Below are 14,862 nucleotides of genomic sequence, written 5' to 3'. Positions count from 1 at the left end.
CCACCAAATGTAACGGGGGGTTTGTTACGAGGTACTGGGGCGACGGGAACGGCAACGGCAGCAGTCTGGGATCAGATCGGCAAAAGACACACAAGCGTAGCGCTGGCAAAAACTCTCGAGAACACTGTCACCTCGTCTTCGTCTTTTCAAATCATCAGACGCATCTTCTTCTTTAGCCTTACAGTATCAATTTTTCTTTCACTTACTGCCATTGGTATCATTTGCAAATGACATTATTTTTTACTGTGCAGCACCGAAAGAGACCGAATGACATTCAATTCGAATGACATTAAATTTGCTAATGTGAAAGGGATTATACTGTTCATTTCTTTACAGGAAGAAATCTGCAAGCAGTCAGCTTTGACACGTAGCCGAATGGGAGATTTGAGCAAAAATGATGTCCTGGAGGAATCGCTTGTAAGACCTTCTGATGTGACACAGCTTGCACTGGTTGTTGTTCGTTGTGGTCTGCGTCACTGACAGCTGTGACGATTGCCTCGTCGGTGAAGGCTTCATTTGTCATGACTGCATCTTCAGCGTGCCAGAATCCTTTCAAGTCCCAACACACTGCTGTCATCACAATTCACCGATGACCAAAGCTCTGTCATTACTGCATTTGCGGAAGCCTCTGTGTCACTGGCATCCCAAGCAAAACCCACTTTCCGGAAGGAATTCCTGAAGGATCAGGAGCTGACTTCGGTCCATGGACCAGAGCAGCGTAATCTTGAAGTCAGTAGTACGGTATGTTGGCGTTTCCACACAGCAATGTTCAGATTCAGTGCAAGCCTGCTCAACACATGTCGACCATAAAGTGCCTTGAAGCTCATAGTAACACCTGCATCCATGGGTGTTTAGAGGAACGAAAAAAAATCTTGTGTGATAGCGTTTGCATTGATTAGTGCGCACTGCAGCTGTCAAGGGCCAGCACCACCTTCCTGTCTTCTCACTACATCCGTTGAATGAGCTCAACTAGTCACTCATGGAAAAGCTCAAGTGTCATCCACGCATTTTTTTTGTGATGGCAGAGAACTCAGATTTGTGTAGCACCACCAAAACAGCAGATTTCCTGATTTCCCAATGAGAAAGGCGGGGCACCTGTCGCTGCCATCAATATTAAAACTGAGGAAAACGGTCTCACATAACAGGTGCCTATGCGTTTCATCTCACTGCCTCCATCGAAACGCTGGCGCTGCGGTCGGGTTCCCGGGTTCGAACCCGACCGTGGCGGCAGCGTTTCAATGGAGGCGAAACGCATAGGCGCCCATGTGCTGTGCGATGTCAGTGCACGTTACAAGATCCCCAGGTGGTCTAAATTACTCCGGAGCCCTCCAGTACGGCACCTCATCTTTCTTCCTTTCTTCTTTCACTCCCTCCTTTATCCCTTCCCTTACGGCTGTGGTTCAGGTGTACACCGATATGTAAGACAGATACTGTGCCATTTCCTTTCCCCAAAAACCAATTTTCATTTTCAGAACATGCTCTGTTTGCCACCTTTACACAGACTGCCCTCGACTACGCGCGTTTTGGAGAGAAGCATCTGGAAGAACAGCCCAATATCATCACCACAGTACACATCCCAGTCCTCGTGTGTTTCGTGGATGCCGGGCAGAGTTTCTTCCAACCACTTTCATCTTGCATCGATGTCATGCCAGCCTGCTTCACCCATGATTATCTTGTACACGATTCCGCATCTTTCTACTCAATCCAGACACCACCCAGCTGAAAATCGGTGTTACGAGGAGGTATGCAAACGACTCCTCTACCAAAATCGGGCCACTAATTGGCACATTCATGACATGGGACACTCAGAAACAATTGGCAGAGGGCCTCTTCGACGTCTCTGTAAATGCTACCCCGAATAATTTTCCACCCATCATGCATGACACAGCTTTCACTTTCAGGTGCAGTAAAACCTCGAAAATTTGACTAATTTGGACTGCCGCTAGATTCCCGTCAAACACCCAACACCCATTTAAGTCTATGGTTTCAGAAGCTCACCAATTCGGATGCCCCAGTGCTGGCATCGGTTAATTCAGACGGGCTCCCAAAGTGGCGCCATGTCTACATATGATCTGCTGGACAAGCGATCCTCCATATTTGTCCTCAGGCCTGAACTTTATATTCCATTGTTTACCGCACCCCTCTGATGTGCCCTTAATGGTAGGCATGTCCACGATCGCTAGCCCCTCCCACCTCCCCCCATCGATAGGCCGAGAATGAGATCGTTGGCACAGTTTCGTTTTCAGAGCTTCGCCGCCACCCTGCGGCGACAGTGGCTGTTGGCCCTGCATATCAATCAACCAGCTAGCCGAGCCCACCGTTTAGAATGACGACAGCCGTGTTGTTGATCTTTTCTGTTTTGTTTTGTTTTTCAAAAGTGGCTTGCCACTCTGGCATCAATGACGCTTCCCTTGCTTCTGCTCGTGTTGTGTTTTGGTTCTTCCAGCAGGCCAAAACTGATGAGCTTGTAGAATCAAGGAAACGGCGACAGCAGGCAAAAGAAAAAAACATGCTGGCAAGCGCACCTGATCGACCGATGAAGAGCACATATGGAATACATGGCAATCGCAGTGGTGCAGCAGCTCACCTACTGTCAGGATATGTGCAATACGTGAAGCAGGGGACGTCATCAAGTTAGTGAAAAATAGGGGAAGATGGGGCAGCGCTCGCGCTTTCACGGCCAGCCCTTCCGCGCAGTACAAAAAAAAATAACGGACAATTTAGCGTGGATACACTAAATGCGAATTAGCTGTGCTCGCACTTCGGTTTTCACTTTGGTTTCAGTTTCAGTTCGAGCCTCAGTTTAAGAAGACAATGTGATAGCAGTGTGTTCTGGATCCATTGAGTATGGAGGGAAGTTGATGACTACATCCAAAGCACAGCACAAGAGACTGGCAGTTAAACAAGTGGATGTTCGGTTGCGGCAATGACATAGTGGTCTAAAGCAGTGGCCAGCAGTGGCCTGCTGGCAGGTTGCCAACAACTCGGCGGGCCAGTTGCCACCTGCCCACCGTCGCAGGCGGGCTGCCTGCCAGAGGCTTCAGACAAACTTAAATGAAATCTGAGATTGGGAGTTTTAGAGCAAGTACACTAAAAAAAAACATGCACTGGCATGTTTTCTGGAAGCAGCGCACTCTCAGAAACATTAATAGACTGCTCCACTACATGCAGGTACAGAAGGAAAAAAGCTCTTTACCTCCTTCTCCTCTGCCTTGGCACAGAGGAAAGTTTGTCTTTTTTCCTCCTCTGCATCGCTGCAGCATGCAAGTATCTTCGGCATGGTCGGTGTTTCTGTGTGTGTGGTCACATGCTCTTTTTCTTTTTGCTGTGCTGGGTCAATCCATTGGTCGGCTTCCGCATGTGCGCATGTTTGCATTGTATGACTGTTTGTCTGGTGTGAACATTGCATTTCCCTGTCTGTTTCTTTAAAGGCTGGTTCTCAGTGACCATATTTAATTGCATAACTGATAAAGTGCTATGACAACACTGTTATAAGCGGCTTATTTTACTATAAAACACGTGGTAAAGCTGACGGTGGCATGGTTGTCCACTGTTACATCTGATATATTGTTCTACCCATTAATAATATTATAAGTGGCTTCGACTGTATTAACCTAAAAAATAAATATGTCCCCAAATTTTCATACATTTCTTGGGAAAAAAAAAGGAAGTTCAGTTTTCAAGAACATACAGTAAGATCTCAATGATGTGATCATGGATGATACGAATTTATAAAATTCCCCGGATGAAGTGCACTGCGTACAATTTGCAAAAAAATCATGTGTTCCGAACACTCTCTCCCGCCACCAAGGATGATAGAAATGCAGCAGCTGCGACTGCACCCACAAGCACTAAATACCACTTATGCCAGTCACGCAGTTTGCAATGCAAGCACATAGCAGAGGCATGCAGCGCACATATCGCCAACGCCATAATCACCAGTCATGCAATATGCCCTGCAGGCGCCCAGTGGCGACACGGACATCGCTAACATCACAATCAACAGTCACGCAGTACACACCCTGAGCACCGACAGTTGGCGCACGGCCGTAAACAAATCCCACTAACTGAAACTAGATCTGTGTGAATACATGGCTCACACTTCAGTATGCAAATTTTGTTCGTCTTTTTCATGATACAAATTTCAAGTGGTAGTAATAAACTTTACTGCCCATGAAAATTTTTCGCAACCCCATGAGATTCCCATTACCGAGATCATACTGCATGCTTTTTGTTAACAGTGATATGGTGTGCCGTCTGACTACAATAGTGACAAATCCTTTGGGTGCTTGACTTCACATGTAGTACCTCAATCACTACCTGGCAAGTTACTGTGAAGACAAAAAAAAAACACAAGCAGAATTTTAGTCACTAACTACAACGATTTCGGAAGCAAATCATTTTTTTAGCTCATAACATTCAGAACATTGCATAGTCAACCTATCACAGTATCATCAAACAATGTCGAAGCACCAACAGACAAGGACACAAGAAGAGAGAAAGAGACCTTGTCCTCCTCTGTGGACATTTTTTTTTTTCCATGATGTTAAACACACTCACCATTCTCTCAATTCAAACATTGTAGAAGTTTGTGCTGACCCTATTGCATTACAAAGAGCACACGAGCTTTTGCCAGCTGTGAAATTCTTGAGAGAACTGGTACAAGTAAAATGACTAGTAATCATTCAGATTTTGGGCGCGAGGACACATCGTACCATTATATTTCGGCAGCATCAGTGCGAAGATGGAAGAGGAATCCCAAATGCCAGTCTACTGCTTAGCAATGTGTCTCAGGTCGTTTAGTTTTCACGTTTATGGTTTTGTGGTCCTGATTGCAGTACACCTGAAGCATTAAACCTACTTTTTTGGCAACAAAGCAGTTCGCCAAGTGAATGAGCTGTCACAGAGTAACATCGTGAGTTTTATCCGCTGCTAAAACAAAGCAGTGGCCAACATTCCGCAGCCGTCATTCAGTGCACGTGTTACTGCCATTATGGACAACACTGAAGCGGCTACGCCAATAGTCAGAGGAGAGCGATCACTAAGTCACTAAATCCCGCAGAAAAAAGACTTTCTACATTCAAGATGCGGAGCTGTGCAAAACGTCAAATCACACTGAAGCAACACAAATAAAATGTAGGCAAGTAAGTTTCGGTTTGTGCCGGCAGATGCGGCGCTGCTCACATGCTCCCTGGAACTATTTCACAGTAGGCGAGTAGGTAGTAACGATGATGGCCTTGGGCGACACCGATCAATCTTTAAATGCTTAAACTGTGGAGGTATGTTTTGAGCCATCTCTTTTGGTATCGGCTGTTGCTTAGTAAGCAGTTTAGCGACCACTCCATGAACATAATCTTGATTCCTGAAATGCTGCCTGCACACACGGCAGTGTGAACTTGCCTTGTTGCCCATTCTCAGCATAATTAGCCATTATTCTCACAGCTTCCCATCTTTCAGATCAAAATCGGAGCTTGCTTTGAGCTTGGTCACGTACGTGACAGAACCACATCATGACAGAAGCACAAATAATGTGCTGTTGTTACCATGACGATACATGACAATGGGCAATGCAGGAACTCCCTAACAGAGAAAGATAAACAGAATAATACAACCTGTAGCTTTTAAAATGCTGAAATTTTTCATGCTGCCTCTGCTCCTGCAGCAAGAGTCATGTGATCCCCCTTGAGGCACAAAATCGAGCTGGCACCCAATGGTCTAGCACTTACTTGCAACAATGCTCGATGAAGGCAGTTGGCTGCCTCATGATCCGAGAGCAAAAACAGCATCCCTGGGCACGTTTTAAGGAGTTCAGCCAGCAGCTCACGCAATGCCGATGTGATACCCGTGTGGGAGGAAGACAGAGGAGATGATGCCAGCACACAAAGCATCTCCAGCAGATGGCTAAACAGAACAAAGCATATAAAACACCAATGAAAAACATCCAATAAACCATCTGAGCAGCACAACAAAAGTTTGTAACAAATAATACCAGTACTGTGTTCCAAAAAATACACGAAGAGCAGGCCACAACTCTGAGCTTCTGCCCAGCCCTGCCCAGCAGTTCAGTTTGTTCAGATGCTGCGATTTATCCCCTTAACTGGGAGCATGTATTTAGGCGCGCACTTCTGGTACTTTTGCCTTTAAAGGGTCAGTCTACTGCCGGAAATGAGCATAAAAGTATTGACATTCTCTTGTAGATCTTCCTCTGTGATGACAATAGCGAGAGCAGAAACCAAGATTTTGAAAGGAATGAAGACAAAGAAAGTCAGGCCAGAGCGACAGTTGCACCATGCTTGTTAAAACTTACCGACTGCCTAAGTATTCTGGCTATGTCGCCTGGAGTTGACATACTACACTGTATGAATAAGACTGAGTGCAAACATAGGATTATTTTTGTTGGAAGAAACTTCAGATGCCTTAATTATTTTAGTGCGGAAGCATTACTAAGCACATTTTCTGATTACAGGCATACGTACATATGTACCATTGGGGGCAAAAGTAACAGACCCCCACCCCTCCAAGTTCCGACCCGTGCCACTCTGCGTGCGGGCGCCACCTGACAAAACACTTCTAGTGTCGAGAGCGGCGCTGTGGGCCCATTTCGACACCAGAAATCCTTTGTAAGATGGCACCCCTACTCAGAGTGGCATGGATCGAAACTTGAAGAAGGATTCTGTTACTTTTGCGCCCAATGATTTGTGATTTATGATTTATGGGGGCTTAACGTCCCAAAGCGGCTCAGGCTATGAGGGATGCCATAGTGAAGGGCTCCGGAAATTTCAACCACCTGGGGTTCTTTAGCGTGCACTGACATCGCACAGTACACGGGCCTCTAGAATTTCGCCTCCATCGAAATTTGCCGCAGCGGCCTGGATTGAAACCACGTCTTTCGGGCCTGCAGATGAGCGCCATAACCACTGAGCCACCGTGATGGCTTTTGCACACGATGGTACATCCCTGAAGCCTGCGTTGTGGCAGGCAGTCCAGCTGCCCACCGAATTGTGGGCAACTTGCCAGGTGTACACACCCGGCAGGCCTTTATCCCGGTGAAGGCTTGGATGAAGGGTACACCTGGGTGAAGACCTTTACCCTAAGGCCTATGCCCTATGTGCATATATACGTTCCTGAAGCCTGCATTGTGGCAGGTGGCCCACCTGCCCACCAGATTGTAAGCAACCTGCCAGGTGTGTACACCTGGCAGGCCTTCACCTGGGTGAAGGTCTTTAGGTTGTAGGCTTAACGCCTCAGGAGTGAAGGAACAAGACGACTGCTGCGAACCGATACCAGAACAGAACTGCCAGCTGTGGCTCGTGAGCGGCGGCTGCACGAGCCACGGCCAGGTGCCGTCTTAATTGTCTTCACCGAGTGGCGTGCGCTATCCGGGTTCCCGGCGCCACCCAAGAGAGGGCACTACAGGGCCCCCCACACAGACTGGAAGTCGAAACAGACAGAGGGCCGGCACTGGCACTGGAGCACTAGGTCAGGCAGCGCTGCGAGACTTTCCAGTGCGGTCTCAACGTAAGCCGGCTTAAGGTGGTCTAGGCTGACGGTCTCTTCACGGCCGTTCTGTAGGAGGGTGGCGGTTTTCGAGGTGCGGCGGAGAACGCGGAAAGTTCCGCCGTAGGCCGGTGTTAGTGGAGCTCGGACAGCGTCGCGGCGCACAAAAACGTGGGTCGAAGTGGCCAGGTCAGGGTGCACGAAAATGGTATGGTGGCAGGACAGACGCGGTGGAGTAGGCCGGAGGTCTTTCACGCAGTCCAGCAGGCGTTGAAGGAATTCTTGGGGCTGTGCTGGGAGCTGCTGGGATGTAAAGAAGCCTCCTGAAAGACGCAGAGCACTACCATACACCGGCTCTGCACCTGAGCACTGCAAGTCTTCCCGGATGACGGCCCTGAGACCAAGGAGCACAAGGGGCAAGGAGTCGACCCAGGCAGCGCAATTGAGGCGGGCAGCTAGGGCGGCCTTCAATTGGCAGTGAAGGCGTTCCACCATGCCGTTGGCACACGGGTGATATGCAGTGGTACAGCAATGCCTGGCGCCGAGAATATGATTAAGGGAAGCAAACAGGGAGGACTGAAACTGGCGTCCACGGTCAGTTGTCACGGTGCCAGGACAACCAAATCGAGATACCCACGCAGAAATGAAGGCGCGGGAAACAGTCTCTGCGGTGATGTCAGGAATTGGGAATGCCTCCAGCCAGCGAGTGAAGCAGTCGACCATGGTCAGGATATAATGGTAGTCTCGAGACACGGGTAGAGGGCCCACGATGTCGAGATGTACATGGTCGAAACAACGGCAAGGTAGTAGGAAGGCTCGGGAAGGAGTCTTGGTGTGATGACTGACCGTGGTCGTCTGGCAGGGCAGACACAGGCGTATCCAAGCGCGCACATCAACGTTGATGTCGGGCCAAACATAGCGCTGGGTGACAAGGCGCTGAGTAGCCCGAATGCCTCGGTGGCATATGTCATGTAGAGAATGGAAGGTGGGGCAACTTAGTGAAGCCGGAACAAAAAAGTGGGGAAGGTCCGTTGACACATCGCACCACAAGGGCTCAGGCGAGCAGGGATGGGGCACAAGCCGTAGTCGGAGAGAACGAGGGTTCTCTCGAAAAGTGGTGAGCTCATGGTCATTCTGCTGGGCAGAATAGAATGCGGCCCAGTCGACGGTAGGAGATGGAGTGGCTACCGCGGCTATACGAGAGAGGGCATCAGCGGTGGTGTTGGCGGCACCTTTCACATGGCGGATGTCGATAGTAATCTCCGAGATATAAGCGAGCTGACGGAGTTCGCGTGGCACATACTTCGATGAGTTGGTGCAGAACACGTATGCCAGTGGCTTATTATCGGTCAGCATGTGAAACTGGCATCCTTCTACAAAATGCCGAAAGTGCTGTGTCATGGAGTAGATGGCTAGGAGCTCGTGGCCAAAGACGCTGTAGCGGGTCTCAGCAGGAAGTAGCTTCCGAGAGTAAAAAGACAATGGTCTCCAGTCGGAGTTAATGTACTGCTGTAAGACGGCTCCGACGGCCACGCGGGAGGCATCCACCGTCAATCTCATAGGGGCATTGATGCGCGGATGGACAAGAAGCACGGCATTCGCGACTGCTTGCTTTGAGGCAGTAAGGTGGCCCGGTCTTCTGATGACCAAGAAATGGCAGAGGACGGGCCAGTAGTTGACCAGAGGAGGTCAGTGAGCGGGCGAAGCAGCTCTGCACAGTGCAGGATAAAGCGCCTGGAAAAATTCACCAGCCCCAGGAATTGTCGTAAGTGGCGCAGTGTTGTAGGCTGGGAATAATTCTCGATGGTCTGGACGTGGGACGTGAGAGGGCGGATACCCTCTGAGGATATGTGATGACCCAAAAACTCGAGCTCCGATTCACCAAAAACGCACTTGGAGGTGTTCACAACCAGGCTGTACTGCTGTAGACACTTGAACAAAGCACGTAGGTGTTGCTCATGATCATCAGGTGTAGGGCTGACGATGAGGACATCATCAAGGTACGCGAATACAGTCGGTAGGCCCCGCGTGACCTCAGCCATGAACCGCTGGAAGGTTTGAGCCGAACTGCGCAGTCCAAAAGGCATCCGCATGTACTCAAACAAACCAAAGGGCGTCGTGATGGCGGTCTTAGGTATGTCGGCGGGTTCGATGGGAATTTGGTGATACGCCTTAACCAGGTCAACTTTGCTAAAAATGGTGCAGCCAGCGCGGCGCGACGAAAAGTTCTGGATGTGGGCTAGCGGATAGCTGCCGAGGACAGTCTTGGCATTCAACGCCCGATAGTCACCACAGGGACGCCAGTCATCGGGATCATGCTTGGGCACTAGATGCAGAGAAGACGCCCACGCGCTGGACGACGGGCGGATAATGCCGAGCTGCAGCACGTGGTCGAACTCACGTTTGGCGATAGCTAGACGGTTTCCAAACAAGCGGCGTGGTTGAGCAGCTGCGGGTGGACCCCGGGTGATGAGGTGGTGTGTCACCATATGTTTAGGTGCCTGAGTGAGGTTGCATGGCTTGGTGAGCTCCGGGAAATCCGCCAACACTTTTTCGAACTTGGAGGAAGGTATCAGCATGCGGATGCCCATGGGAGCAAGGTCGGACAATACTCCTCAGATGGAGAGATGAGTCAGACCGTCGGTAAGGCGACGATGCCGCACGCTGATGTCCAAGTCGAAATATGACAGGAAGTCTGAGCCGATGATTGGGTGAACCACGTCTGCGATGACGAAGACCCATAGAAAAGTGCGGCGAAGCCCAAGTCGAGGGTGAGAGATCATAGTCCGTACGTGGCGATAGATGAGGCGTTGGCAGCACGGAGCGACTGCCCTGATGACTTGGAACGATCAGCCTTAGTTGGTGGAACCATGCTGATTTCCGCGCCTATGTCTAAAGGAACCGGGTGCCGGAGAACTTGTCAGTTACCATAAGCAGGCGGCTCGGACGACTGGAGGGATCACACGCCGCCGTTAGCGATCCCGGCGGGCGTTGCCCTGGCCACGCACAGGGCGGTGTACACTTCGTGGCCCAGTGTCGAAAATGCCGGTGGTACCAGCAGAGAGATGGAGGGCTGGGATTCCGAGCTTGACGTGGGTGCGAAAGAGCGCAATGATCGAGACGAGGAGGCCGGGTCTCTTGGGGTGGGCTACGAAGTGCGGCGAGTGAGGCGGCAAGCTCATCGAGACGTGCCTCAAGGCACGAAATCGCCGGGTTTGTAGGCGGAAAAACAGCAGTAACGAACGGGGAGGCCACCGCATGAACGTTATCGGCGAGTTCAGCCAGGCGGTCGAGGGTGACGTCACCGGCCGCCGTGAGGATGAGACTGATGGGCTGGGGAAGGCGTTGGAGGAAAGCTCTCTAAGGAACGCTGAGTGGTTGAGGATATTGCGCTCCCCGAGAAGCTGTTGCATCCGGCGCAGAAGCTGGGAAGGGCGCCGGTCGCCAAGGTCTTCCTCGGCAAGGAGCTGCTGGAGGCGGGTGCGTTCCGACGGCATAAATCTCTCCAGCACCTTGGTTTTCAGGTGCTGATTTGGTGTAGCACCCATGGGGGCGGAGAAAATGTCGGGAGAGCTCACCGGCAACGTCAGGAGGAAGGCTCGAGGTGACATGGTAGTAGCGCGTCGTCTCCGAGCTGATGCGGAAAAGGCAAAATTGCGCCTCGATCTGGTGGAACCAAACTTACGGGTTCTGGGACCAGAAGGGTGGGAGCCGAACCTGCAGTAACAAGACGTCCTGCGGACGCGAGTCCTGTTCCGTGAATGCTGCGGGATCAGCCATTGCTCGTCCTAGGTCACCAATGTTGGCTTAACGCCTCAGGAGCGAAGGAACAAGACGACTGCTGCGAACTGACACCAGAACAGAACTGCCAGCCGTGGCTCGCGAGCCGTGGCTGCACGAGCCACGGCCAGGTGCTGTCTTTATTGTCTTCGCCGGGTGACGCGCGCTATCCGGGTTCCCAGTGCCACCCTAGAGAGGGCGCTACAAGGTCAAAGGCTTTTGTGATAAAGGCCTTTAGCATGAGGGCAAATCACCCTCAGGATGCCACAAGGCACCAGGCGCCGGCTAGCTGTTGCACGCCTGCCCCGTCAGGACCAATCAGCGTGTGCGTGTGCACAGTGGCACCGCGCGGAAGGGGATCATGCTATGCTAAACCTCCCACTGATGCGCTTGGCCGTGCCGGTCGAGTAGTGTGGCCACAGACATTTGGCAGATACAAATCTGAGCGCCGTGCTTCCGCCTGCTTGTGTCTGTTGCCGGGAGCATGCGCAGGCTGGCTCTGGCATATGCACAGGAATGCAGGCACAAGGCCATACCGGAGGAGTTAAGCTGAATCGAAACCACATGCAACAAGAGTTTCAGAAATGTTATTTGCTCAAGACAAATACATCAATATTTCAAGTACCAAACATTTGCATCAAATCGAATATTAAATACTTTACTATTCGATTGAATATTCAAAATTATAGAATTTTTCTCTCACGCCTAGTAAGGACCTTAAGTGCCCACCGTAACTAGTGTTACTGCACGATATTATGCGCTTAGTCATGCTAAACCGTCTGCTTTCTTTAGTTTTTTTTTATCTCTTGCAATTCGTCACTGCTTTTTTTGCAAAGTAACCCTGCTTTCTCAAAAATTTTTAAGATGTTTAGAAAAGGCAGACTGCCACTATGCTGGAAGTAGCATTGCGATAGACAGCTGCTACCGACAAAAACTAGTTGCTGGTATTTGTGATGGGTATCACCAGTCTTAGAAATTGATAGTACACTTAAAGTGCTCTCAACTATACTTTTAATAAAACCTATGGGTCACAGTTCACGTCATGGTCATTGTTGCCACTGTAGGCTGCCTGAGCAGTGCGGCAGTCATCGTGAGTGTGATGTCAGGGTTTGCAGATGCCGACTACCCCAAGAAAGTGACATTTCCATTTAGAGTAAGTATGTTCTAAATTGTTCTGCTACATTTCTCAGCCCCGCAATCAAGTATATGTCTATTTTGGCAAGGAGGATTTTGTAGTCACAAAAAAAATACGGCCAATAAGTCAGCTGACTGTTTCTTTAGGCACAAAGTGCACCATATAGACTAATATTAACTACATTTAACTAAGTCTAGTTTTGATTATTTGCAATAATGGCGGGAATATCAACTGTTTTTCGCAGGAATCGTGAAGTGTGGAGAATAGATGCTCAAAAGTAGCACAAGTTGCACTTCGTGCCATATCCCGCTTCAAGATGTATTACACAATGAAAAATATGACGATTAGTTGCACTCATTTTTGGTGGAAAAAAAAAAATGCCCAAAGCCTGGCAGGCAAGGAAAAAAAACTCCCCTATGAAGGGGTTGAGGCCCAGGTCTGCCCAAGCACAGCCCAACCTGCTCAAAGAGCAGTTGCAGCGACAACAATGCAGAAATAAATACTTTCACGAAAAGTCATGTTATTTAAATGACTTTTTAAATGTAGAGGTCTTATTCTGCATAACAATTTTATGAGCATACATGCATACAATTCATACACAAGATTAGTAATAAGTTACCATGAAAACCGACAAATCGTCAATTGATGAAGACAAAGGGCTGAAGGCTAATAATAGCATGCAATTTTCATCTGTAGACAACGGATGTCCGCTGATGAAATTAAAATGACATGACAGAACATGAGCTTAGCGTTGCCAAATAATAAAAAATTGCATAAGCAGCATCAGCAGCAGAAGAAGCAACTATGTTAGGTCTACTACAGGGAAAAGTTTACCTAGTGATCTTTAATCACCCCCATCTTGTACTAGACGCAGCCATCATTTCCTACCAAGAACCCTCCACATAAGCCTCATTGCCACTTAACTAACAATTCTCTTGCTTGGTGCCCACACTTTCCAAGTCACCCAAGAGACCACTGGTTATTTGTTCTACACATTAAATTCCCAGCTAAAGTCAACAATTTTTCTTTTAAATTTGGACAATATAATTGCATCTAACAGGATACATAGGTCTGACAGGAGGTAGAAAATTTGTCAGAAGTACCGTAAAAACCCGCGTATAATAACTGACTCGCATATGATACGAGGTGTTTTTTCGGGATAGCCCAAAAAGAGAAAGTTTTTCATCCGCATATAATGCGAGTAAGAAAAGGCAGTCAGCTAGAAGACGTTCCAGAAGTCACAGAAGCTGAAAGCCCTCCGCATATTTGTGTACGCAGCCGTATCGGATACGACACGTGTAGCGCGAACGGCAGGTACATAGCCGCCACGCTCGCGCCTACTCGCGTTTTGTGCAACGAGCATGCATAGACCATGGTTCCAGCACACGCGCTGGCACGCACACTTCGGAAGTGCCATAGTCGAACCATCGGAGCTTTAGTGATCGCAGTCATGGGGTGTGCTGTCCTCCGAGAGTCCATTATCAGAGATATTTTTTTATAGAAACATTGTCTTCGGTACCGTCGAGCCCGTTCGATATCCCGCATTTCTTGAAATAACAATTGGCGAGCTCCTTGAGAATGCTGGCCTAAGCGTCAACGAGCCAACTGCACAGCGTGGTTAGAGAGGTCCAGTGTCCGGCAGCAGTAACTGCTGGTTCTCTCTACCTCATCCAGACCATGCAGCAACACTCGACGCGGTGCCAATGCTTTCAGCAGCTACAATTACTCTCCTTATAAAAGCAGCCGAGTGCTGCATTCACGGTTCTCCATACCATTCTGCATACCATGCATTCTCCATACCATGCGAGGTGTGATCGTTCCGAGCATTGCGATGTCAGGTCAGCGTAGTGAAATGGCATCGAAATCGAAACTACCAGCCCACTGTACCACTAGATAGCGCCTCCTCTTGCTGGACGCTTGATGATAATCGCGCTCGATAGTAACGAAACCAGAACTGCGGATTTTGGCCGAAAATTTTTCGGATCCACATATAATACGAGGTGGAAATTTTACCAGCTAAAGTCGAAAACAAAAAACCTCGTATTATACATGGGTTTTTACGTTATGCCAAGTTCAAATTAAGGTCTATCTATACATTTAATGTAGGCGTTTCAAAAAAAGAACTAATAAGAATATCTCCCAGTCTGCTCAGTCTATATACACATTTGTTAGGTGAGCAGCCCAAAGAAACAAGATTAATGATGATTACATGCATAGCAATGTGTATGATGAGCACCACGTATGGAGACACAATCACGTTTCAATCCCGTTTCTTTGATACTCGCCGACACCACTCATGCAGGCTGCTTTAGCCGTCCTCCAAGTTTCTCGTCCTCAGCGCATTTGAATTCCACGAAAGCCAGCGCGTGGGGACTGAAAATAACAGGGGAAGAGCTATGTTCTGCAGAGGTTGCAAATATCTTTTTTCAATGCCTCTCCCGAAAAACCCC

At 49.0% G+C, this 14,862-nt stretch overlaps 1 protein-coding gene across 1 annotated transcript in view; it reads right to left on the bottom strand.

Moving 5' to 3' along the window:
• Positions 1 to 14,862, bottom strand: part of vir (VIR_N domain-containing protein) — a 254,787-nt gene that overhangs the window by 138,961 nt on the left and 100,964 nt on the right. Inside the window, 1 exon segment of the mRNA XM_077648167.1 lies at positions 5,727 to 5,901. Within this exon segment, the coding sequence (XP_077504293.1) occupies positions 5,727 to 5,901 (175 nt within the window).

The sequence above is a fragment of the Amblyomma americanum genome, chromosome 1, assembly GCF_052857255.1.
Source record: "Amblyomma americanum isolate KBUSLIRL-KWMA chromosome 1, ASM5285725v1, whole genome shotgun sequence".
Lineage (NCBI taxonomy): Eukaryota > Metazoa > Arthropoda > Arachnida > Ixodida > Ixodidae > Amblyomma > Amblyomma americanum.
Note: the sequence above shows the minus strand (reverse complement) of the source record. Positions and strands in the feature narration are given on the sequence as shown.